This window comes from Cheilinus undulatus, linkage group 3 (genome assembly GCF_018320785.1).
Source record: "Cheilinus undulatus linkage group 3, ASM1832078v1, whole genome shotgun sequence".
Lineage (NCBI taxonomy): Eukaryota > Metazoa > Chordata > Actinopteri > Labriformes > Labridae > Cheilinus > Cheilinus undulatus.
The window spans coordinates 32162075-32190001 of NC_054867.1; the positions used below are offsets into that span (position 1 = coordinate 32162075).

General features: G+C 36.6%; 1 protein-coding gene across 1 annotated transcript; it reads left to right on the forward strand.

Moving 5' to 3' along the window:
• On the forward strand, positions 1 to 27722 carry fkbp5 (FKBP prolyl isomerase 5). The gene is made up of 11 exons (XM_041815120.1): positions 1 to 313; positions 6939 to 7071; positions 7246 to 7390; positions 13474 to 13616; positions 16752 to 16866; positions 16952 to 17108; positions 21045 to 21135; positions 21379 to 21462; positions 21542 to 21727; positions 21822 to 22061; positions 25103 to 27722. The coding sequence occupies exons 2-11, from the start codon at positions 6967 to 6969 to the stop codon at positions 25205 to 25207; spliced, it is 1371 nt and encodes a 456-aa protein (XP_041671054.1). The 5' UTR covers positions 1 to 313; positions 6939 to 6966; the 3' UTR covers positions 25208 to 27722.
• The last annotated feature ends 205 nt before the right edge of the window (positions 27723 to 27927 follow it).

Genomic DNA, 27927 nt, shown 5'->3' on the forward strand with positions numbered 1-27927 from the left:
GTGTGTGTTTGTGCCTCTCTCTCTCTCCAGTGTCATTTCCAAGTCTGAGATCCATGTGGCTGCTTCACCGGCACGTTTATCTTCACTAGAGGGGATACGGGATAAAAGGGGGGTGAGAGAAAAAGGACAAAAAACAGCGCTACATAGTTAGCACATGGGCAGAACATTTAGTACCCTGGATGATATGAGATGAGAGGGGTGGGCTTGTTATAGGAGGACTAAGACGCCGTTTAAAACCTGCTGACCGATTTTCCAGCCGGTCACCGGCCGTTTTTTTTTTCTTTGGGGAAAACCTACAATACAGGATTTGAAGGTAATGTGAATCTTCATTTATTTATCCATTATAGTCATGGAAAACTTAATGAAGCTTTTAATGAAGACATTATGGTTGCCGGCTTTCTGATGATCTAGCTTCACATTTGGCTGACTTAAATAGACGCTTGCTCTGTATCGTAAAGATTTACTTCAAATCTAAAGATTCCCCATAAAAGAAAGGACTATGTTTTTTAAAAAATGCGCTTGAAAATCGAGATGTCCCATTGAGGGTGGTCTCCTGATAGGCTGTTCTAGTGGAGATGTTAAATTTGCCACCCCATGGGGGCATTTAAGGTTACACTCAGCCTTGTGTTTCCTACTATGCTCTGGTAAATAAGGGCTGATAAATATCCCTATGTGTGTATGTTTATAGATGAGAGTGTGTGTTAATGTGACACTCGCCTCTGGAGGAAGATGGGGACTACAGTTCACATGCAGAATCCCTTTAAGCTCAGGTGTATATCTCATTGAATTACAGGCTGCCTAACCCTGTTTGTGAGAATAAGTAACATTAACTCTTGTTGCTTCAGAGCTGATTCATAGTCATTTGGAGCAAGCTGCATATCCCAGTGGGTAATTTCAGACCTTAAATAACCTAAAATATACAGGTGTTATCATGCATGTGTTTAAATATAGATGAGGTGGTAAGATAGAACCAGAGAAAACATGCAAACGTGTATGGTTGTTTTAATAATATAAAGGAATTTAAATATCTTGTCTTAATGCTTGACTCGAAAAATTACCACCACAAAAGGATGGTCAGTTGCTTTTCTGTTGCCTCATAAAACTGACAAATTTCATATTAAAAGCACCAACACTGCAAGTCCTTGCAAGAGCAGCATCTCCAAAAAAAAAAAAAAAGTGCTGACCTGAAAAACAACTTATTTTTAACCCTCCTGTAATGTAATTGGGTGTAAAATAAATCAAAGAAAAACAGAAACTTAGACTGGTTTGTAGTTCAGAGGTTTCAGTCCTTGTCATGCACACGGTGTGCTCACATGTTCATATATGAATCAGCAGCGCAGAAAGGATGTGAGACAGAATGTACAGAGACACCGTGTGCATCTGTGGATGAGGTCTTTGCCTCATTGTCATCTGTTCCTGCATTCCTCTGCAGGGTATCTCAGTTTAGGTACAGTACATGGAGTCTACATGCCTTTATATTCATGTCTGAACTACTGAACTGTTTCAGAGAGATAAAATGCCTCACAGGGAGGAGAAAAGTTCAACCTCAAATAAAGGAACTTTTTACAAGACCTGTGTGAAGTCATTAATAATGCCAATTTAAACCCCAGTGGCTCCACTGTTTTATTTGAATTTAGATGGGGTGTTAATGTAAACATAAACACCTTCTTAATTAGCTTAATTGAGTGAATACTATCCTCTGACTTTCATTCAAAAACTGAAGCTGTGTTGTACGTGAGGGGGTCTCAGATTGGTGAGCACCATCAGGCTCTGCCAGCGGGGATCTGTGAATAGAAGGAACATTGTGTTCAAACACACACACGGACACACACGTACACCAAGTTACATCTAAAATGAAAACCATGAAATCTAAAGGACATTGGACGAGGTGTTGCTTCAGAGGACATGGACATTTTGTCCCGTGCTCGTGTTGGAGGGTTCAGTGAATAAACACTTGATCCCTGATAGTGACACAAATTGGGCGAGCAGGATAAATTGTACAGACAGCAGCTGAGACAACAGATCTTTATGGGATTTACCTTTAGGGGTCAAAGCACAGTGATGGTGACGGATCTTTTTCAGTAGATGAAAATGAGATAAAATCTCAGTCAGTATCCAGCACAAGGCTCTCTAGGATCTCAGTCACCTCGGCAGGATATTTGCAAACAGTCATCAACAGCATCTGGGGTGTCCTAAAAGTGAAAAGAGGACAAGTGGTGGAAACATTTGGAAAACATGCAGGGAATGAGTGCAGTTGTGCTCTCTCACAATGCCCCTGGGCAAAGTTTGTCTTCTTAGACAGTCTGCAGAAATGTTATTATTCAAATTAATCCATTAGATCATTCATTACTGCTTTTACTGTAAAAACAAATAACACTCCAGTCATATAAAAGTGTTTTTATATGCTTACCCTTTAAGCAAAATGAAGATATCTATCAGCTACGTAAATGTTGCTTTATGTTGCATAACGTCCAGCGCACTGAAGTGAAATGATGTGAGAGTTACAGTGATCTTTGAGAGTTTGCTGCAACAGCGAGAGAGTTTTTATGTACATGTAAGACGGTAAAAATGGTTGATACTTTGATTTTTTTTTTTAATACTTTTTGATACCACACATTTTTAAACAATACAATCTGCATTATTTTATGGTGAATGGTATTTCAAGCACCAAAGCTTTTAAAAGAGCTAAAGGTCTCCTTTAAGAGAGAGGGGGTTCTGTCTAAATCATTCACATGCTTTGAAAAGTTTTGAAGATGCAGACGGTATGATGGAGTTTGTCTTAAACTTTGGTAAGTAAAACCAAGAATTCAGCCCAGTTTAATTGAAATGGCAGTCAAAACTAAAAATCTGAGGCACTCTGATATATTAAAAATTCTTTTTTGAACAGGGATTTCTATGTATTTCAACTCCAAAGAGTCTTCATCAGCAGCAAACTTCACAAAAACACATTCTAGTTGTGCAACAAATTGTTCATACTAATACACAGTGAGTGTAGTCAGCACAAAACATCAAAATAGGCTTGAAGACATTTAAATAAAATAAATCCAATGCCAGTAAAATGTGCATTTAAACATACTGTTTGTCAAATACACATCAGAGCTCGGTAGCCATGGCTGTCTCCCTGCAAATGTGAGCATGCATAGACGTAAACATAAGAGCACAGAATATAAAGCAGTCACGTCCTCAAAAAACAAGAGCTGGAGCACATGTGAAGAGGACTCAGGTCTCTCAAGTATCAAAGTTAACTATCCTGGCATTTTTTCTACCCTTACAAACATGGCCATTCTATGAAGCAGTCTCAGCATTTAACCTACAAAACTTCAAATAGTGTCAACTTCTTTCTCTGCCTCTAAAATAAAAGTATCCTCTGACCCCTGTTTGCACTTTTTACACATACAGAAACCTTCATTAATGTTGCAAATGATGACAATCAAGAGAACCACTTGCTTTCCTAACTTTATTCTTATCTTAAATGTTGCAAGAATAACTTCACAACTTTGGCCAAAAGTCTTTACATCAGTAACACCACAGCCCAGTCCCAGAACAGCTGTGAGGTCCTGCTATTGGAGCAAGTGTTAACAACTCAGCTGTTTCATGTGATAACAATCGCCAAATAGTGTGTTTGCCAACATGCTTAACATAGCTAACTAGCTTTTTTCATTGTCTTCAAACAATGTCAAGATTATAGTGCCAGCCAGGTCTGAGCCCGCCTGCAGCTGTTTGTATTGGGGTGGCTAACAATGAGTGTGATGACACGGGCTGCTGTGGTGAGGAGAGAGGCAACATTTAGCTGCAGTAACGCTAACAGATCATTATGGTTTTATAAGTCTGGTGCAGCTGCAGGTGTCTTTCTGATTATACAGATGTGTGAGACAGGCTGTCTGTCAGGTTTTTGAACCTGGACTCTTGTCATCAAATACAGAGATTATCCAAAGCCAAGACCTAGCATTAAATGCTTGGTTTTAATTTAAAGAGCTGTATCAGCTCTTTGGGATGTGTTCTAAAGGCAGTTTAAGAAGGAAAAATAAGAAACCTCTCACCCAATTTGTTTTATATCATTTAAACAAGAATTGAAAAGCTCTGCAAGGATTTCTAGCTAAGAATAAAAATGTATAAAAAAATAATAAAATATATCTGTTTATCATTTGTTTATTGCTATTTTTAATCTTTGGAATCACTGCAAGGAAAACACAACTTACTCGTGTAAGGCACATATTTTTAACAGAAGAAGAAAATGTGCATCTAAGCACTTATTCAACGTAACAGTTTGACATAGATGAGGTAAAAGCAGGACTGTTTTTGCTGCATTAGACTGAAAGTTGGTGCTTTCAAAATGAAATTTTAGGAAAGGGATCAGCAGCTAATCAGGATGATGGCCATTAGGGATGTAACAAACAAGAGGCAGAGCCAGAAGTCTTTAACTCAAACTTAGGAGGATCCAGGGAAACATTTTCCAGAAATATATGCTTATCAGGTAGTTATTTGTTTGTTTGGATCCCTATTGGCTTAAGCTATGCTTGTGCTGTTTGTAAGCCATTTAAGTAGATTAAAAAGGTCACATTTATTCACTATTTAGAAAAAATATATACTGTTCCCTCTTTAATATAAAGCATAATTTCTTAAAATGTTATAGTTCTCATACTGTCCTCATCCTTCTAAGACCATGATATTTGTTGATATTCATAATTTTCACTGAATTTTCTCAAGTATCATAGGGTAGAGATTTAGGATAAGTTATTATAATTTGCACTATTCATTTTAAAACAAGAACATAAAAAGAAAAATATTTTCTTCCAGATATAGTTTTTTTTTTATGAAAGCACAGAAATGGTCTATTTTTGTATTCTGAGAAAACATTGGGGGATCAAGCTCTGTAACCCCCCCCCCCCATGCTCCACCTATGACACAAACAGATCACAATCGGTATCATGATTTGACATCCGTTACAATACTAGGTTCAAAATATAATCTTACTCCATTTTTCGAGGGTTTTTTATTTCAACAAAAACATGAAATCAAAGTCACTTTATGAATGAATATAAGACTACTTTATTTAAAACGCATATTATCCCTTTTTCGTACTTTTCTTTATGAATAGCACTCACTGATCACTTTATTAGGTATACCTGTTTGACTCCTCATTAATGCCTGTCACATGGTTGAAGCAACTGATGCATTTAGGCATGCAGAGATTAAGACAATAAAAGTTCAAACTGAGCATGAGAATGTAAAACAAAGGTGATTTAAGTGACTTTCAACCATGATGGCTGTTGGTACTTTATTCAAATATAGCAGCAGAAATTGAGACTCGTCAGGCCAGGCACTGTTTTCCAATCTTCTATGGTCAAGTTCTGGTAATCCCAGGTGAATTATAGCCTCAGTTTTCTGATTCAAGGTTGGACTTGTTGTGCGTTCAGAGATGCTGTTTAGTATACTTTGGTTGTGACAAGTGGTTATTTGAGTTGTTGCCTTCATATCAGCTTGATCCAGTCTGGCCTCTGCCATAAACATGGCATTTTGGGCCCAGAGAACTGCTGCACACTGGATATTTTGTCTTTTTCAGACCATTCTCCATAAACTCTAGAGATGGTTGTGTATGAAAATCTCATTAGGTCAGCAATTTCTGACATACAGAAGACTGGCCCGTCTGACACCAACAACCACGGCACATCCAAAATCACTGAAATCCCCCATCTTCCCCATTCCGGTGCTTGGCTTGTGATGTCTACATGCCTAAATGCTTTGGTTGCTTGCATATAATTGGTTGATTAGGTATTTGCATTAATGAGCAGTTGAACAGGTTCACCTAATAAAGTGTGCTGTGATTGTCATTGAAACTTTGTGTGTGTAGGTTGTTTAGTTGCTAATAAACAACGAGTTCTTAAATAAAGTGACACTAATTAATGTTACTGCTTCAGCTGTAGCAAAATGTATATTTTTGTGAAATCAATATCAATTTTCCTTATCATGTGTATATAAATGTATCAATTCTAAGTAGTATTGTGAGGTATCATTACGTCACTAATGGCCAGCAAGTAGACATCAAGGGTTATGTATTATAAAACCAAAATACTTAAACCCAGCTGGAAAGTACTCAAAAAAAGAAGAAATGACAGTACTAGAATGCTACCATTCAAACTAGACAGCATGTAGCCTCATATATTCCCATAACAGTGTGCTGCCTTTGAGTAGAAGAGTAGCATCAATTTCAAGGTTTCTACCTGCCTCATCACAAACACTGAGAGAGATTACATGACTGTAATGACGCAGCAGCATCAGCACACTGTGAGCTTGCTCAAGCCCACACTCTTCCTGCGCATACATGGAAGAAGAAGACTCATGTCCAGATACTCGTCACACAATTAACGGTGAAAATACTTGAGTGAGGCTCAGCCGTGCTGCACATTTAATAAAATATGTGGATGTTATTTATAGGTTGTCAAAGAGGGATAAACAAATAGCCTGGAACATACTGTACTTTAGTGAGTGCAGCATGTGTTACAAAATAATATGAGTGAAGTAAGCAGCAGGCTGTTGTCTTTATATTTATAGCAGTGTAATTGCTCTATCTGTGTGAGGATCAGACAAGTTGTAGTACAGTTGAGTGATAAAACAACTGCAGGCTAGAGCGATGTTCCTCGTACAGCTGGGATCAATGTTAATGTGGTTTTTGCTGTAAAACTGCAGATATATTCCCTTGATGTGCTCCCATATGGCCAAAAGTTACATAATATGGAGGAAAAAGTCATGTTTATGGATGGATTATGAAGATCTTGTACTATTCTGCCAAAGACAGTCATTCTGCTGCTCAAATTGGATGTTCAGAATTTCTGTCCTTGCATGTTAGTCCTACGGTGAGAACACGAGACGTGAACATGACATTTAAGTTGCTTAGATTACTAACATTTCAGCGTCTGTCTTCATGATTTGTTTTACAGTGTTAGTGTGTAATGCCCACACACAGAAATGACCACTGATCAGGATTTACCTATGGACGGCCAGTCGGCCACAGCTGTGTTTGCTTCAAAGGGCATTGATGTAACAGCTAACAAAGACCAAGGAGTTATCAAGGTACTTGTTGTTGTTACCTTTTTTATATCACTCTAGTCATTCAGGTTTGACTCATTGTTCAATCATACGGCATGGCTGTTATTTTCTGTCCCCTTTTCTCCCAGCTTCTATCTACTTTTTATTTCCTGACTTAAAGGTTTCTCAGTCTCACTGGAAGCTTGTGTTTGTGTGCAGATTGTAAAGCGTCCAGGGCTGGATGGAGCTCAGCCGATGATCGGGGACAGAGTGACTGTTCACTACACTGGGAAACTTCTAAATGGGAAGAAGTTTGATTGCAGTCGAGATCGTAAAGAACCCTTTTGCTTCAATGTGGGCAAAGGTGGGTGTACATTTCTGCACAATCCATTGGTATTAGCTAAAATAACTTAGATAAATAGGCTAATTCACAATGGAAAGAAACACTTAACAGTTTTTGATTACCTTTTAAAGACAAAAGTCAGAACTTGTGAAATAGTCTGACCCTGGTGTGACGGCATTGCCTCTGAGAGCAACGGCCAATTTATAAGGGCTTCCAGTGTAGCAAGGAATATTCTGTAGATAATGTCTTAAACATTTAAAAGAAGTATACCAAAAGAGCAGAAAAAAAGCTGCACTGTAAACCCCAGTAAGTTAATAGAAGTCAATATATAACAGGAAACTGGTTACCAAATTTTTTTAAGTAATATTGAAAAAATAGTATTTGTTAAGTAGCAGGTACTTAACTATTTAAAGTTATATTAACTCAATTTTACCTGTACATTTATGTTACATTAACTCAACTTTTTTTACGGGAATCTTTCCTGCACTTGGAAATTCGGTTTATCACATGTTATAGCATTTTTCTTAAAGCTGTATGTTCCTTGTCCGCTGCATTTTTCTCAAATTTATTTCACAAACTTCATTTGAACATTCACACCAACTACAGTAGTCTATTGTCAATAACCACCATTAAAAATGATTAATAGGTGCACACTCAACCAGGGTGTGCTTTGCCATGATGTTCATCAGCATGGGTGTAGCACAAGGGGGAAAAAGGGTACTGATTACCTGGGCCCACACTATAGGGAAGGACCCTTGAGAAGACTGCAATCAAAAGTGTCTTTTTATTAATTATTGAATCAAAAGTGACTAAATGAATCAGTCAACAGGCTGAAATTTGTGTCAAATAGAATAATATAAAATACCGGGGAGGCCCCTGCTCCTCCCTTAAAAATGTCCAAATGGTTTAGTCCAGCGCTGTGAAATTATGCATGTAAATTTAATTGAACCATAGTTAAAATACTGCTCATAAATTTGGAAATTATGGTTCAAAATACATTGAAATGCACTGATATTTTAAAAATGATGCAACATTTCTTGCTTGGCTAGTCGGTTAAGGGGGGCCCAAAGTCCCTAGCTACACCCCTGTTTATCAGTGCTGCTGAATTTGCACCTATTTGTCTAACTGACTGGGAAACTTCACTCATGGTGCAACAGTGCCTAATACTCAAAGGCATTCTGGGAAACTGCAGATTAAGAATTGGTTGTCAGACAATTTGAGTACACTGACAAAAAAATAGAGACTGACAGCTGTTTACTGAAATAACATTTTTTCAACTCAGAAAAATAGAGCTGAAATAGCTGTTTTGGATTTGGAAGCTAAAACAACAATTTAATTTTGATATTGTCCTTTAACTGTTCGGTCTTCCAGAGTACCAGAAATTATCTCTACCAGACAGCAGTACTGGAATTATAATGATACAAGTTTTAAAAAGACAGTCTATCAGTCAGTCTTCATTTGTTTAGCTGCAGTTAATAATCAGTTATCTCAAGACACTTTACACTTTAAAAAGGGATGATTTATTTTTAACTTGAAGTTTTCAAGCTTGCAAAAGCAAGTCAAGTGAAATATGAGCAAGTTAAAGGGATACACCCTACAATAGATTTGATAAAAACATAAACATAATATAATATTAGCTCTTGTTAAAAAATCAGTGGTGTTAGCTTAAAATTAAAAATGAGCTATTTCAGCTCTGTTTTTCTGAGGTGAGAGAACAAATTTTTAGTTTAACAGCACTACATCACTCAATATTTTTTTTATTGTACTCAAATTATTTCAAATCAATCACTTAATCTGCATAGTTTCCCCAGAATGCCTTAGGGCATTAGACACACCATGAGTGAAGTCATCCTCTCAGTTAGACATGACTGATGGGGCCAACTTAAACATAGCATAAATGATGTACTGAAGTCTGTAGAAGAATTTCTGTGTCAAAGTGCACCTTTCAACATTGGTTACTTCTAGTCAATCACAGTAGGTTACTGCAAGTGGCACGATTGTTCTGAATTTAAATATGTTCAGACATAACTGCAGGACAAAGAAATGTGTAAATTACATATTGTCATATGAGTCATCAAAAATGCATTTCCACCACTTAAAAACTTTAATGAAAACAGTTACAACAATTACTTACAGTATTTTCAACTTGTTTGGTTTTACAGTGTCTACCTAACCTTGCAAAGCAGATAAATATGCCCGTTTCCTTGTTTCTCACTGGCGAATCCATCTCGAAAAGCTCCCATCTGAACCGTCTGGGCCCAGTTAGAAAGTAACAGGACCAATCAGTGACGAGGGGCAGTACTTTCAGGCTTGGCAGAGTCGTGACGTAAGCAAGCAGTGAGAGGAGGCCGGTGCAATGATGGTGGAAGACATTAGCGTGGATGCTGCTAAAGCGCCAGTTTTATCAGAACTTGATGACATTTCTTTGTTAAATGAAGAACAAAGAACAGCAGTGAGTTGTTTTCTTTTCAAAAACGGCAAAAGTCGAGTACTTACATGTCTATAGTCGCCATGTTTCACGTTATTCCTCAGTAGCTGCGCATGCACAGCTTGATAGCAGCTACATCACGTGTTTTGTTGCTCTGATTGGCCCATAGAGATGTGACAGACATTTCCTATTTAAGCTTTCCCAGATGGATGTCTGGTGGAGGGAAGCTAGACTAAAAAAGGTTTTTTTTTTTTAATGTATATGCAAAGTTTAGTCTTAGCTTACCCTCTCAAGTTTTTAAGGCAGCCTAAAACAAACCTTTTAAGTTAAAACAACTGGAACTACTACTTTATTTTTTATAGTGTACAAAGAAGAAGTTAGAATGGCACGGACAACTTCCTTTTACAAGGCAGAAAGCTTAAAGAGAACCAGATTTGTGTTGAACAGCCATCTGCTGAATCTGTGTTAGGTGTGTAATGTAGGCTACATGGCCATAAGTCCATCTTAAACGTATTTTCATCTGAATCATTGTAGAATTAGTAGTAATAATCAGGATTAATAACAGAGTAAACATCCAAATTTCAGCATATAAGATGATAATGAGAGGACCAATATTGGTTATTCCTGCTGTTTAAGAGCTTTCGGACACATTATTACAATAATAGCAGGTAAAAGGCTGGTGTTGTCAGTTGAAGCACTTGCAGACATGTGAGTCCACAGCAGCAGGATGTCGATGTCCATCATAATGGTGACAGTGTGTGCGGTATTTGCAGGAACAACCATGTAGACACAAGGTGTAACCAGAGTTAAAATCTGAGGCTAAGAGTTTCATCCTGCTCATAGTTTAAACATGATAAAACTCTGAGTTTAGCCATAGTCTTACTTGCATGCATATGACTATTTTTTATCGATTAATATTAAGCTAAATCATTTTCAGAAGTCTCATGATGGGTTTAGGGTCATCTTTCTGGTTCACAGTTAATATTCCACCCCTGAGTAACTTGTTCCTCTTCCATAGAGTCTTCATTTATCAGCTGAGTCTCTTTAGAGTTAAAAGAATTAGATGAGAAGATTGAGACCTTGTTCATGTCTATTAAATACGCAGCAGTATCCAACAGGCAGCTAGCTTAAAGATAAAAAAAAGCTAAACTTGAGCATTTCCAGCACTAAATATTTGCCTCTTTCCATTTGGATTTTGAATTCCTTGGCAGAATAGAGTCTGAGAATTGGATGAGAAGTTTGAACCCTGGCTTGTTGAAGTAAAACCTATCAGACATTAGCTTTAAGATGCTAAAAAACACTAGCTGGCTAAAGCTGTAACTCTGCTCTGGCTAGAAAATCTCAAGCGCCAAATACTTTCCCCCTCGTCTACAGATTTATTCACAAGCAGAATCTGTTAAATGAGATGAAGACTCAAATGAAAGTCTGACACTTTGCTCATGTCCTTCAGATATAGAGCATTATCCAGAGGGCAGTTAGTGTTAACATAGAAAGAAAACAGCTTGCCTAGCTGTGCTCAACATAAACAAAACCCTCCAGCCAGCACCTCGAAAGCTGCCAAATAATAATGTTCTATCTTGTTTGTTTTATCTGTACAAAAACCAAAGAGTAAAAACAACAACTTGGAGATTTACAGGGGGGGATTATGTGTTAATGTTCCTGACTATTCTTGCCTGGGAGCAATAAGTTCCTGGAGCCAAGAAGAGGGCCGGAAAATAAAACTCTCCCCCTTGTTAAACCGCATGAGGTTGTACATGTTGTTTTTTCTACAAAGTACACAAATTCTTTTTAGCATATTTGTAAATCAAGTGCTGTACAGAGGACTTTATTACCTTTCAAAAGAGACAGGCTATTTCTTTCCCTTTGTGGTTTTTTATTCCAGCCATTTCCTACTTTAGCTTCATTTTTGAAACGTTAGTAATTTAAGTGCTTTTAGCAAAATCATGCCAAGAATGTGATGAAAAGAAGTATTTTAAAAAGTCACAAACAGTCATTTCAAATGATCATAAATATATTCAGTTTTTTCAAATTTCACTGGTCCTCATTCACCAATATCTTTCTAAAAGAAACCTACATGGAATTCATGACACATTCTTCAGAGGAGTGAAGCAAGATCAGACAAATTCATCTTGTTGGATAGATATTTGTAGCACGCATATGTATATTGAACAAAAATACTCACTAGATATCTGCATTTTGAGGACATTTGAACTTCTAAACTCACCAGGAGGCCGCCATGTGGTCCGCACTGGTATCTGGCCACAGCGCTCCTTACTATTTCTATGCTGTCAGACTGGCAGCTTGTTTTGCTGCTTGCAGATGCTGCGCGTGTCTGCTCCGGCAGGCACCGTTGAAGCTTGAGTGTGCTACCTGTTGGCCGCATATCCCTGCTTTCATTCTTGCTTCCATTCTTCATAACTTTTAGCAATAATCTCCAAACAAGTGACTTGATTCAGTGAAATAGTGGAAGCATGCTTAGAGCTTTCCAAAACAAAAGTATCCTGGACAAATAAAGGGAGTTTCTCCAAAGAAATGCCAAAGCTGGCTTTTATTTTGAAAAACACAAACTGGAATTTTACTTGTGCTATGTTTTTCTTTCCTGAGACATATTGTATGGTGTTGAAAAAGAAAGCTTCACAAATGGAAGTTTAGAGAACAACTTTTCTAACAGACGCATTTCAGCTCATGGCCTTCATCAGGGTCTTAAGAGACATACATATGTGCTACAACAGGGTAGATATGGCTCTCTAATATTTCCTGTCTATTTTGGCTGCTTGCTGCTTGTGGGGCACTGGAAAAATAGGCGAGATGTCAATTCTCTAAATTCTCTGCAAGTGAGACGTACGTATCAGGCATGTGAGTTACTACTGTCACGCTGCACAGCATAGAAATAGTATGGGCGGAGGAGCTCTGTGGCCATATGACATCACACTAAATAAATCAGGAAAACAACTGCAATACTTTGATAGTTCCAAAGTGGATGTAGACTTACTTCAAATGACAAAAGAGGAAGACTTGATTGCATTTTAAGCACCATTAGTGGATATCAAATATGCTACAAACACAATAATTGGATGAAATCACTGGTACAGATGGTGCTTTCATCAGAAATGACATGCACAATGCTGTCTTAAGAAAACAATGTAGTCCAGATGAGTTAAATGTTTTTGTCTTATTTTAAAAGTGAGTGTGATTGATTAAAATGGACTTTTATTGGTGAAACATCATCATTTGAACACTTCAAATGCTTTTATATTAACTTTTATTGATTTAAATAAGTGCCATGAGATTAAAAAAACCTCTTGAACATGTGTTGAATTTATTTCCAAATTTTAGAAATGTGGAGCTGAGATCAAATCAAACACTGCATGTTTAAATTAATGCTTTCCTATATTTAGGCCATGTAGTTGTGCATATTATTTGATTAAACAACAGTGTTAAAGTAATGAAAATGCTGTAACATATAGTTAAAAATTCGTAATTTTTCATTTTTAATTGCTGATTAGTGCAAAATAAAGCATTTTACTCTGTCATATCAGCACTTAAATCATTGTAAGAGTGCTCTTCTTAGCTAAGAACAAATCACAGATGAAAAAAAAACTTTGTTGAATGTCAGAATCTTCCTAAAAACTGCTACCACTTCTAACTGTTTTTTTGTATGCTTTTGTGCTCACAGGACAGGTCCTGAAGGCCTGGGATGTCGGTGTGTTATCCATGCAGAGAGGAGAGGTCTGCACACTGCTGTGTAAGCCTGAATATGCTTACGGAGTGGCCGGTAATCCTGACAAGATTCCTCCCAACTCTCCCGTAGTGTTTGAGGTAGGCGTGCCCCGCCTGTGCTATCATTTGTGCTGCTTCACACCATGGGACCCTAATAGTTTAAGAGCAAGTGTCAGTCCCAGCAGGCGAGGGTCTCTGGTCGTAAAATGAACTGGTTTGTCTATTTTAATCCCTCTCAGTCAAGCGGCCAGAATATTCAGCCGGCTCTCTGTTAACAGCCTCTTTTGAGCTCAGCAGGGATGCAGCTCAGGGATTCTCTGTCCCCTATAATCAATGATGATCATTATTCTGTTCAGGAAGAAATTCAATGAGATTTAGCCAACTGCCCTGCTTTACAATTATCACCCCATGAGCACATACTTAGTTGTTAAAATTTGCATTTTTTTCCTTTTTTTCTGTCCATGCACCATCTGTGTTACTGAACTAAAGAGTTTGAAGCATAAATATAATACCTGATTTTTTACTTCTTTAAACAGCGATATGAAACTTGACATCCTTATTGCATTAATAAGCAGCAAAAGGCTTTGACACAGTGTGTTCTAGCAGTAAGTATTCCTGTTTATTGTTGTATTCACCAGCAACTGTGACTAAGCTAATATAACTAAACTGTAGAATAAAGTAGATTATTAAAGCTCCTGTGAGAAGTTTTAGTCTGTTATGAAAGTGGCTGAAATTATTACAAGCAGACAAGAACATAAAAGATGGGAGTGTTTATTTGTTTAAACTAATTTCTAATGTCTATAACAACTGCTGCAGGGTTGTCAGACTAACTGATTACCTTCAGGTTTCAAAAATAGTCTTTATTTACTTTCCCAGAGTGAAGACTCGCAGTGAGCAATACATTTGACTGTTAAAGTAAAGTAAGGGAAGATTTCTCTCTGTCTTGTTTTTTTTTTTTTTTTTCTTTTTTTTTGCTAAAAGGACAGAATCAACACTAAGTGGTAAACTTCAGTGGTAAAATGCACCTTTTTACAGAAGATAAATAGTGAGTTCTTAGTCAGGGAATGACTGAGCCAATCAGCATCATTCAGAGAAAGCAAGGCGGTGTACTAGGGTATGGGTTAATTGTACTGCAAGCCCAGGAATGATGGCCAGTGAAGGGCCCAGCTTGAATGTAGCTATAGCGGTAGTTTTCTCAGAAATGGACAGTCACTTTTAATTAAAAGAAAAGTAAAGAACCACACTGAAGGCTTTTCTTGGGGGAACTAATAATTAACAACAATTATGGCTGCCTGTTGAGCTTGCATAAATTAGTTTACTCCCCAGGCCAGTGCATGCCTACTATGTCATGTGCTCTGTTGCTCTGATTGGCCCATAATGGATGTGACAAACAGGATGTTCATCCAGTCATCCTCCACGATTTATTTTAAAGGTTCTGCCATTTCCACACTCAACCACCAACGATGTATAATAAATGGACATACAAACATATCAATTTCTCCATCTACATATATAATAGGGAGCATGGCTGCTGTGACTGTAAGCAAGAACGGTGTCAAGAGGCTTAAGACCCACCTCAGGTCCAACTATTTGCCTTCTTTCTAGGTTGATCTAAAGCAGAGTTAATTTTGGCAGCTATTTTGAATTCAGCCTTAGTCTTCAGACTAAAGGTCTTTTAGTTGTAGTCACATTTAGTCATTTTTACCATCAAAAGTTTAGTTTTAGTTGGTTAATATAAAGTCCTATATTTAATTATTTGAGTTTCATTAAAACAATGATTTACTTTGAACCATACTGTAAACTTAATGTAAATAAAACACTCATATTAATGCACTTATCTGCTAAAATATACTGAAGAAAATACAGGCATACCTTGAATGCTCTTTACCCAATCTCTCCACGTGTTTTTACCCGTTATAACAGTGTTTTCCAACCTTGCAAAGCAGATGGGTCCCCCCCTTGCTGTGTTTCTTACTGGCAAATCCGTCTTGCAAAGCTCCCGCCTGAACCGTTTGGGTCCGGTTAGAAAGGCACCTTAATCAGCGCATGTAATGGAGGGATGTACTAGTGGATGTCACTCTAGTGAAGTGGTTCTCACACTGCTGTGCCTTGAAGCAAGTCCAGGTGTGGTGTGGAAAGCTGTGGAAACATGCATTATTTCAACAACAATACAACAGTTAAAAATGCTGTAGCTCGTGTTAAAAAAGGCTGTTTTGCATGGATACGATCTTAGATGTACCTCGGACTAAAAAGTTTGCAGACTACTGCTCTAGTACACTCTTATATGTTTTTTAAATGGTCAGAAAATTTACTTGGGCGGCTGTAGGAATATTTTCACCCAAGTTTTGTCTTTGTGTGGGGAACACTAAGCACATTATGGATTTTGTCCAATACCCCAGCACTAATATTTAAGCATTGTTTTTATTTCCTTGACAAAAACTAAATTTTCGTCCCCGTCAAAGTTTCTGTCACCAAAGATCTATTGTTAGCTAGGCTTATTTACAGTCTGACTAACACCTTTCGTCATAGTTTGTCAGCAGAATTAACATGGATCTAAAATAGGTTTGAGACAACGTTTTCAATAAGGCAGCCACGGTGGATGGACTTCCAAAAGCCCCCTTCAGTAACCTAATGGCTTCAAGTAGGTGGTGGATCCTGAGGCTAGAGTTAAGAAGGACAGATATAGAATTTTTCTTCTTAAAAGGTTGGAATAGTGAGAAAAAAACACTTCAAAGAGAGCTATGAAAAATTAAGACAATTAATTAAAAATCATAAATGTATTTAAAATGTTAAAGGTGTTCCAAAGTTTCCAAAACCTCCAAATACTTCTGTCTGAATTTGAAGAACGTTTTTGTCAAAAGCATATCAGATTAATTGAAATGAACTAAATTTAAAGAATCACAGAGAAGCAAATTAGATATAAAGTACTAAGTGATGATACAGTTGAGATACTTCTTATTAATCTTAGCTGAGTGATCCATTTTATGTGTCTTGTACTAATAAAACAGAGATGCTGTAAGTAGTGTTGTAAAGTCAAGCTTTACTGTTTTTTCTATAGTCATTATTTGTCTTTTTCTTTTTTTATTTCTATGACTCCTACTTGTTTTTCGTTATGTTCTGCCTCTCTCCTCCCACACCTCCTGAAGCACCACACACTAAGTTAGGCAGAGCCTGTAATTTTGTCCTCTGCTTTTGTGTCGTGCAATGATTAAATAAATGTTTACAACCCAACAGATGGAGCTACTCAAGTTTGAAGGAGAGATGCTCACAGACGATGGCGGCATTTTGAGAAGAATAAAAGTCAAAGGAGACGGGTACACTAATCCCAATGACGGGGCCAGTGTTGAAGGTAAAGTACCTTTTTTTCCAATAATGCAACAGAGAAATTAAAAGGTAAGATTAAATGTCTATTTGTGCGATTATTTGTATTGCAGTGCACCTGGAGGGAAGCTGCAGTGGTCGCTTGTTTGAGTGCAGAGATGTCAGCTTTATTGTGGGTGAGGCTGAAGATAAAGGTGTTCCTCTCGGCGTGGACCGAGCCATGGACAAGATGCAGAAAGGAGAATGCTGCATACTTTACTTAGGACCAAAGTAAGTCACTGGAAAAATCCTCAAAAGTTGTTCTTGATTCTTCCTCTGCTCTGTTACTGCAGGTACAGCGAGTAAGCGGTCGTTATGAGGGATTGCCTTGTGTTTACTTTGATTAAATGTTCATGCTGTGTTCTCCAGGGGCCTTTTATTACAGCAGTTCAGTCAAATTATATCCTCAAGAACTTTCTGAGTTAATGGGTAGGTGAAGTAGGATTTCTGTCAGATGATGATTTATTTCTCTGCTGTTTTAAAAGTTTTAAAAGTCTTTCTTGATTTCAACTTCCCTGGTAACAAAATAAAATTATAATATAATATGACACAATAATGGTGTAATACAGTACTATTATTACAGTACAGTGCTGTTAAAATAGGTACATATGCAGTACTTTGCAGTAGTAGTGTCTTAAGTTTAGTTACAGAAGCATCATCCATCTTTTACATACAGAAACTCATAAAGGGTCATGTTAGTCTGGGTCTGCAACACCTGTCCAAATAGCCACACATCTAAAAAAAAAATCATTAATTTAGATAACATTTCCGTCAAGTTTAATCCTAAAATACTAAATTAATCTGTTGTTCTTAAACCTAAATAAATCAGCAAATTGAGGACAAAATACAGAAAAAAAGAAATGAAGTGCAGCCCAAACCACATCACACAATCCCACTGAATATACAAGATATGTATAACATAAATAAATGGTGAGCGTGAATACAGAGGGATTATAAAAATAAAACAACACAATGTACTGCCCAAACCACCTCATATCTTTCCTGTAACTCAGCCCACACTAACCCTCCCCATCGTCTCCTTGGGCCACAGCAAAGTACACACAGTTCAAATCACACTTATATTTCATACTGAGCTAATGCAGATTCTGGATAACTGGCAACGAAACAGCACAGGAATGTAAAATTGAAGACTCTACTATACTACTATGTACACAGTTTTTATCTTGATAGTATCAATATTCAACTCAACATCCTTTATGTATTTCTCTGATATATTTTCCTCTTAAAGCTCCTGTAAGGGGTTTTTGTTGTATTAATTTTGGCGCCCCCTGTGGACAAAGTAGCGAGTCTTATTGTTGTTTATTTTTCTGATGAAAAATTGCTTCCTTCAATTTTCAATTTCAGTTTGCTTTATTGGCATGAACAGATCAGTTACTGCCAAAGCAGTGTGAAAAAAAATGCATTAAATAATTACACGTAATAAAATTTGCATATTGAATAATTCCAGAAATAATCAGTGTAATAAATCTGATTATGAGATAAAACAATAAGACTAAAAGATAATAGAAATAAAAATAAAAAATAAAAAATAAATTATTAGTTTACTCCCCACTATTATTATCATGTATTATTATTGTTGTTGTTGTTGTGTTTATTATTATTATATTATTATTATTATTATAATAGGAAATAGATATTACTACTTTCTTTTAACAGTCAAAATGAGTGCACATGGTGAATATTTGCTGTAGAGAATGTTTAAAATGAATGAATGAATGAATTTCTGGAGAAACTGCCTGATCTAACTCTTACCCCCAGGCAGATTTTTAGAAGAAGACATAAATATTATTGATTTCTGAGAGTACATGACTTTAAGGTAGAATTACAACAACAGTTTCATCTGAAAATGTCAGAGGTGGAAGAAGTACAAGACAATTGTACTCAAGTAAAAATAAAGTTACTTTGGTTAAAATCCACTTAAGCAGGAGTAACATTACTGGTCTATAAATCAAATTAAAAAATTAATTGATTATTCAAATTTTACTCAACCAAAAGGCTTGCACAGCACATATGATCTTTGCCTTATGTGCAATAACAAAAGGACAATATGATCCTTCAATCAAGTTGGCTATTATGAGGTGTGACAGGTGTGTGAGGTGTGTCTGTTAGCATTCAAATTACACACTGGCTTTCGCCGGAGCCCCATTTTCCTATGTGCACCACGGCACATACATAGATAAGTGCAGGGCGGTCAACATCACTGTTAAGAGTCATTCTGCCACATCTGGAGCAGAGAGTTAATGCTGTCAGTAACCTGCAGTTTATACACAATAACAACAGCTTTATTATTAATCAGAGAAAATCAGAGCAAAACATATATATATATATATATAAACAGACTGTCAAAGAAAACGAGTTATACCCACAAAATCCTTGGGAAAAAACACTATCCCACTGATAAATTCAGGTGTCTGCATAACTTTTGGCCTTATTTCAGTGCAGCGCTACCAGGCATGAATGACCACAGCAGAGTTTTGTGGGTTTGTGTGGACAGATGGTCAAAATCTTTAACCTGTTATGTAATGAACAAGTAATAAACATTAAGAAAGCTGTACGATTGGTTTTATATTTCACAAAACTTAATGTACATAAAAGTAACTCCCCTTAAGTCCCCATGTATTTCAAACTATGGGTGTGACTTGAACTAAAGTAAAACGTAACAGCTGTTTTAGGATAAAATGTGGAATCACTCTCTCTTTTTGTGCTGTTGACAGTCATGTGTTTTCAAAGCTCTCCAGTGCTGTGTTGTTGATGAAAGCTTGGACTTTGTTGTTTTGGCTTCAGTAATGCATTTGTACGGTATGATATTTCCTCTGAAATATAATTACCTGTTTTAAAAACCTCTCAAAAAGTACAAGTACACAAAGGAGCTACTCAGTTACAATAATTTAAGAAATGTAATTTGTTACTTTCAGCCTCTGGAAAATGTTAACCCTTTGTCATGTTTTGGCCTTTTTTATGTCATTCTCTCTGAAAATGGAGAGTTTTTGACAATAGCAGGTGCTTGTTAGGTGTACTGAAACCAGTTTTGTTGCTCATTTCCAGCTGACCTTTACTTCAGATCACTTTACACTCTTGGTAGTTTAGGGTCCCTTGGAGTAATGGTTAGGATGAATTACATGTGCACATGTTGTGTCATTGTAAGGTCACACCATCAACTCTTGGCTTGACATGCATACAGCAATGTTTTAAGCTGTTTTTGCAGATCTTTGCCAATGGCAGTTCTTATCAAAACACCAAACCCAGAACTTTTTTGGGGGGAAAACATGTGGAAAATATTCAATTCTTTGATTCAGATTCAGATTCAGATTCATATTCAGACAACTTTATTTATCCCAAAGGGCAATTCAGTTTTTGCAGTCTACCCAGACCATACATACAATCACAAACAGCAAACAGAGACAATGATAAATAAAAGTCAGTACATACAGAGATGCTCATTGACACATTGACCCGCATATGACCCTTTAAGTATCGACACACTCAGGGTCAGGCAGATTATGTGGATTGTTGCTGTGTGAACATAGCCTTATTTTCAGTCGAGTCTATAACCTGGTAAATACAAGATACTGAGTCATCTAGCTACCCCTAAACCCAATACACTGACTGAAAAATATTGTTTTATTATTTAGCAAAACTACAGCACTTATCAATCTCAGAAACAAATTCTGTTTGTATTAAAACCATTACAGCTCAGATTTTCCATAAACACCAAAAGGGGATGTATTAAAACCAGCTGTATTGTTCTGGAGTCCTGCGATTGACTGGCGACTAGTCCAGGGTGGACCACGCCTCTAGCCCAAAGACAGCTGGGATAGGCTCCAGCCCCTCGTGACCCCGAAAGGGATAAGCAGTGTAGAAAAATGGATGTAATGGAATCTGGCTTATCTCATGTAAAATTAAGGACTTGTTTATATCTAAAAGAGGCATTTCACCTGTAACAGGTATCAAAATTAGCTATGGACATTAAATTCCTGTTTTGTCCCCATTTAGCTGGTCAACATGAGCAATCTGAGTGTTTGAAAATGAAGGGTTAACTGTAATTTCTTCTTTTTTTTTTTTTTTTTTTTTTTTTTTTGCTGTTTCTCCTGAAAAATCTAGTCATCCAACTAATTCCCTAAAATCTTTGGGGTTCTTTTCGTACAGGTACGGCTTTGGAAGCGAAGGTAAACCCGAGTACAAAATTGGCCCCGACAAAGAAATCGTATACGAAGTTACACTCAAAGACTTTAAAAGGGTGAGCCCTGCTTTCTGCTTTTTTATGCTGAATGAAATAAACATTCAGATTCCACATAACATTAGACACGATGTGGTTAAAGTGTGGCTTTGCTTCACTTTCCCATGAAGACAAACATATCCAAGCACACTCTGAGCAAAGTTCAAGATGTCCTTCACACTTATAGAGAAATACAGCTGACTACCTAAAACATAACAACCATTGTACTCCTACTTTCTGTGACGTTGTTTGTGTTTTCACAAGGCGAAAGAATCCTGGGAAATGGACTTGAATGAAAAGCTGAGTTTGGCTTCTGAAGTCAAGCATAAAGGGAATCATTATTTTAAGGTTTGTTTTCAGCCCTTCAGTTTGATTTTTTCTTCTCTTTGGTACATGTTTATTGAGTGGTGTTTTCCTGCTTTATTAGGCCGGGCGGTATCAGCAGGCTGTTGTCCAGTACCAGCGCATAGTTTCCTGGCTGGAAATGGAGTGTGGTACAGGGATAGAGCAGCAGAAGAGGATACAGGACTTTCTCTTGACATCACACCTCAATCTAGCGCTGTGTTTCCTGAGGGTAAAAGAGTTCTCACAAGTGGTGGAGAACTGCAACAAGGTGAGGATAAAGCTTAGAAAACATTTTCTTTCACTTGGTTGTCTCTGCTGACTATCCTGGATGCTTCTAAACTTGTGACTCTGTTGGTGTGAAGGTGATCGAGCTGGATGAAAACAACGAGAAGGCTTTGTACCGGCGTGGGGAAGCCCGTCTCCTTCGTAACGAGTTCAGCCTGGCCATGGCAGACTTTCAGCAAGTGCTCCAAGTCAACGCCTCAAACCGGGCAGCTCGCGCTCAGATTTCCATCTGCCAATGCAAGATTAAGGAACATCATGAGCAGGACAAGAAGACCTATGCCAACATGTTCCAGAAATTTGCAGAACGGGACGCCAAGGTCTGTTAAATCATGTTTCTTGGCTAAACATAGACAAACATGTCAGCATGGCTCCTTTTTGTTTGTTCTTTTTTTTTCAGTTTGTAAGAAGTAAAGGTCTAGCCTCTGGTCAGATTTTCATTACACTTATTGTTAGCCATACTTCAATAATGAACCAGGTCAAACATCGTATTAAAAGATATCTAAAGCAGAGTAGAAGACTCTTTCTCTCACCCTTTCCCTTGCTCTCTTTCCATCTATCTCAACCTCAGAGGGACATTTTACTTGAAGTTTTTTCCTTGAAAAGAAAGTTATGGTCAAAAAATAATATTCAAATGAAAAAAGGGAAGAAAACATACCAAATTATTTGTTTATGTTAACATATTATTTGTATTTATTCTCTTAGAAGTGGAACTAAACCAATAAATACTGGACCAGCTGTTTAATGATGCCATATATTAACTTTCTACCCTTCAAATAATTTTATGAACCAGTCAGAAATGCCTCCAGACTGCCATTTTGAATGTCATAGTGAGAATTATTCAGAGAATCAACAGACATACGTCCCTCTACCACACCCAAATATCCTGTTTAATATCATTATTTCCATGGTCAGAGGGCTTCACTGAAACTTATATTTATAAAGCTGATGTGTTATTTATTGATCAAATGTTATAGCTACGTTTAGATTTTAAGTCATCCTGTAGTATCACCCTCAGATGCTTTCTTCAGTGTGATACTGACCTCTAGTGTTCAGTAACGGAATTGCTGATATTCTCACTGATCCACATTATCCTCTGCTTGGGAAATCACTCAAACCAGAAGCAACAATTTCATGTATTACTTCAGTTTTGATATGACCCCCAATATTTTAATTCAGCCTGAATGATCTCATTTTACTTCACTGTTATACATGGAGGCATATTTCACTAAATTCATTGGAGATGTGGAAGAAGGATGGTTACATGCACATTACACAGGCAGGGATGATGGCAATCTGGTGTACCGGCCCATGGTGGACATCTTAATACTTTTTACACTTTTGTCACTTATATATACAATGCTTAACAAATTTATTAGACCACCACAAAGTAAGGTTTGTGCGACAGCTGCCCTAAATTGACAGCATTGGTAATTACCAAATTCATTTTTTATGTTTCTGCAATAGTTAATACACCATTATGTAGAAGCTATTTAACCCAAATGATATTTTTAATGCTAAAATAGAATTATTATTGTTATCCATGAATTTTCAAATTTACTGATTTACAAAAAATCTGAAAAAATAGTAAAGCATATTATTATTTCTTGATTAATATGTCAAATTATAGTTATTTACTTGCATTCCTGAACAGAAAAATTAGTTTTAGTGGTTGAATGTTATGCTTGATTAATTTCTGACTTCTCAGAGAAGCCCATTGAGCCGGCTCAAATTTGGGTATAAAAAGGTGAATTCAGTTTGAAATTCCTCATTCCTGTTCAAAATGGTAAAATGTGGAGAGCTCACTGAAAATCAAAGAGTCCACATCAAAGCACTTCATGATGCAGCTGTGGCATAAACCTTACTGTGGGTGGTGGTCTAATAAATTTGTTAAGCACTGTATATATATATATATATATATATATATATATATATATATATATATATATATATATATATGTATAACTTTTCATCAATTCAGTGAATATCAAGGTCAAGAAAGTATAAATGGATCCCTGTCCATTTATGGCAAATAAAAATCCATAAAGTCTGTTCATATTTATGCCATTTAATTTTAACACAGTGGTTACACTTCTGTAAAACGGACTTCAATCACATAGATTTCACTATTCATACCATTTATTTTTTGCAATAATTACATCTCAAAACCTAAAAAAATCACAAATATTAAATATCTAAATTGATTTAAGTAGAAATAAAACTCACAGTTAAAACAAAAAACTGATATAATTCATATAAGTATAATGAAACTATTCTAAGGTCATAAAACTGACCAAAAGCCACACCTTTTTTATTATTTATACACTGAAAATTTCTATAACTTAGTAAAATTTACCACTAGATCACTTTCTTCACAACCCTGTGGCAGCATCTTATTACACCATGGAGCAGTGGTTCTCAACGTTGGGGTCGGGACCCCACTGGGGGGTCACAAGACACTGAGAGGGGGTCTCCAGATGCCTTAAAAAAACTGGGAATATTTTTTAATTACACTGTTGCTACTTTACACCAATTTTAACATATTTTTGCCACTTAAAATCTATTTTTGTTAGTTTTAAACCCTTTCAACCACTTTTTTTCTGCCTGTTTTTGCTACTTCTAAACAAAATCTTGCCACTCTCCGCCTATTGTTGGCTCTGTTGACCCATTATTGCCTCTATTAACCTCTCTTCACCACTTTTTACGCCACATTTCACAACTTAATATGCCAACTTTTGCCAGTTTAACCTATTTCTAGCTATTTCTGCCTCAGCTAATCCTTTTTTGCCAGTTTATACCAGTTTTTCTTCCCATTTCACCAAAATTTCCACCTATTTTTGCTACTTTAATGCCATCTGAGCTGCTTCTGTAATCTTCTTTAACTACTCAATATGCCCTTTTCTGCCACTTTAACCCATTTTTGCCTTTTTTTTTTTTTTTTTTTTGCCACTTTTATTCAATTTTTGGCACTTCTAACTTCAACCAGAGTGTCTTTAACCCTTTATGGTTCCTTGCTCATAAAGGGTTAAAGACCCAGCCGGGGACATATAGAAATATTCCTATAGAAATAAAATGAAAATAAAAAAACAGGTTAAAAAAGAGTCAAGTTTATTTATTCACCAAATTACTAGCAGAGATCTTCCTTGCTTATGAAAATGGTTAAAGATTGGTGCACAGTAGGCTGACAAGCACTTTGGTGGCAGGTATTTTCACACATTTAAAAGCAGCAAATGCATTGCAAACAGTTTAACATACAGGTGAGGATTATGGTTTTTGATTTTTATCATCCATGCAACAACTCAGTTTAACATGTGTGGTCAGTTTTGACTCATTTTTTCTTCATCTCTTCTTCACCTCTCAGACTGGGAAGACGAGGAGGAGGCGGGACGAGAGCACAAGGAGCAGCATAAATGGGGAAGTTAGCATTAAACGACGGCGGAGGAGTCAGGACTGCCCTTCGTATTGAGGACATTTTGGAAGGGAAAATACAAAAGACCGTCTTGCCTCTCTTTGCTTTCCAAGTGCTGGAAGTGTTGGGATAAAAAAATAGCCTTAAAAAGGCCTGAAATCCAAACCTTTTCTCCCCAATCCAATGAGACCATTCCTGCATATAAAGCGGAGTGTAAGCTGGGACATTTACAAACTGAACAGCATTTCCCCTGTCACACACTCTGCAACTGCCAGGACAAAGCCTCCAGTGGATTTAGCACTGAAGACAAGAGGTCATTGAACACTTCTTTCCCTAGCTTTTATTTTTAAAAAAATATAATTTATTTCTTCAAAAAACAGAAATTCCATTTTTATTTGTCATCAGGCTACTGTGTAGAGCTGAGATGTGCCTCCCTGGTGTGTTTTTTAATTCCAAAACTGTGCTCTGACTTGTATTTTGTAAAAAGCATTTTTTCTTGGGCAGCTGCATGCATGTGTCATGAGATGTTTGGGATCCAGACTTGAAACGTGTTTTTTTCCTCATGTGCAATATGTATTTTGTTTCAAGTCCTCACGTGGTATTTTTATAAAAAAGCATCATCAAGCTAAAGTTTGAAAACAAATCATGTTTAATTTGGTTGGGTTCCCTTAAAGAAGTCCTATAAGAAAGCTTGGGGAAAACTGAAAATACATAAAAGACTTAAAGCTCCTGTAAGGAGATTTTAGCTGGTTAATTTTGATATTCCCTTATGACCTGCAAAAACAAACAAGACTATCAGCATTACGACTAGCCATTTCTTTACTATTATTTATAGTGCCTGAAACCACTTCTAGGGGATAGGTGCTTTAAGACACAATTAGCACTGCAGAAATGGCCTTTTAATACAAATATTTTCCATGAGTAAGATGTTTAAAATTTACAAGAAAGCAGGATGAGATTGTCATAATTTACAAATGTAAAAGACAAAATCAGCAAAGAAATATCATGTACTACTTTGTCTACATGTAAAACATCTACTCAGACCAAAACTCCTCAAATGAGCTATGGGAATAATTTCCCTCCAAGGGTGATTTTCAACATTGCTATAATTTTCCAAAAGGAATGACAAGTTTTAACTCAGCAGAGGCAAAGAGAAAAATCTGCAGCATTTAATTAAGACCTTAAAGCCAAATCAGCAACAAAGAACCTAAACTGTAGTGTACCAAGGGATGAAACTCAAATGTAGTCACTGAGACGAGGAATTGGTTTATTTATAGGGATAAGGCCACTGCCATATGTTTAATTATATGGATATATGCATGTTAAGTCTTGAATAATTTGTTGAAATCTTAATTTGAGACATCATAGTACAAATAGTACTGAAAAGAAGGCAGCCTGATAACATTACTCAAACTGACTGTAGTTTATCAAATGGCAGCTGCAAAGAAATCTACACAATTGGAAAAAAAAAATCAAAGTTAAGTTATGCGCCTCAGCTTTAATGGGCTTTATTGTTTCATGACTTTCTTTTTGTCTTTTGTTCACTTTGTGCTTCTGTCAGCATTAATAGCATATCAACCCGGTCATCAGCCAACCTTTATCCAACAGCTGCACACATGCAGGATTGTTTCTACAGACTGTGATACAACTATGACTGTTAGTTTCTACCAAAAAGGAAATTCTGATCATTGACCTGTTCCACTGATGGAGCAGATGCACTAAAATGTGTTTGACTCTGTGAGTAAAAGTGGAGAAAGGATACAAACTTGATTAAGTTTTAGACTCTACAGAACAAAAGATTTCCTTGAGTGTTCACAGATGACATGTTGGTATCATTTCTGGTCAATCAGCTACATCAGTTTGCATCTGTTTAGATCTTCTTGCCTCGGTCTGAATTAGACACCTTTTTATTTCACTGCTTTTTTTTTTTGTTTACTTTAATTTCATTTTGAAATGTGTGAATGTTAGTGGATAGTGGACAATGCTGCACTTTGGTGACTGTCAAACCAACACTGTTATGTTTTCATGGACTGTACGGATGAAATCCTGACAATAATCTTGAGATGTTTTTAAAACATTGCTTGGTTCAGAATGAATACCTTAGCTGTCTTAAATATTTTATGTAAAAAAGAAAAGAAAAAAACAAAAGTGTGTATGTGTGTGTGTTAAAAACTGTTCATGGTTCTATGTTAGCAAGGTTTTTAAACAGCTAAATGTTTTCAAGTACTCCTGGCTCTGAACAGTCAAACTTTTTGTACAGCAGAAATGAGCATGAAGTACTTTTTAAAAACTTTATTTGAAATATACTTAATATTTATCCCCCTTTCAAAAAGGTTTTCCAAGCATTTAAAACTGAAATGTAAAGATTTCAACTTAGAGCAAAAACTGTTAACAATTTTGACATAAAAGCCAACAGTAGAGCTTGTTCAATTGCAGGACAACCAAATTGTGACTGGTTTTATCATGTGTCATTCAAACTGTTTACATTTGTTGAACGTTTTTTGCCCTGTAAATTAAAATATGATCAATGTTTTCAACCGGCATTTATGCAAAAGAAATATTTTCAAACAAACACTATGTGAGTTACTTTTGTTGGTGTCCTATTTATACAACTTTATTGTTTTGTTACACTTCAAACATTTAATAAATCCAAGAGGTTGCATTTTCAAAAAAAGACATTTGGTTTTTTCAGGTATAGTAATTTAATGTACAGTGTTATAACATCCAGAGGGTTTGGTTTATTACAAAGGCATGGTGTCTTTGAAACATGAACTCAT

Bases quoted from the DNA above. Each gene is read 5' to 3' on its own strand.
- fkbp5 (XM_041815120.1), top strand. From the start codon at position 6,967: ATGACCACTGATCAGGATTTACCTATGGACGGCCAGTCGGCCACAGCT. The intron at 16,867-16,951 runs GTAAAGTACCTT...TTTGTATTGCAG, and splicing joins TGACGGGGCCAGTGTTGAAG to TGCACCTGGAGGGAAGCTGC. The intron at 21,463-21,541 runs GTTTGTTTTCAG...CTGCTTTATTAG, and splicing joins AAGGGAATCATTATTTTAAG to GCCGGGCGGTATCAGCAGGC.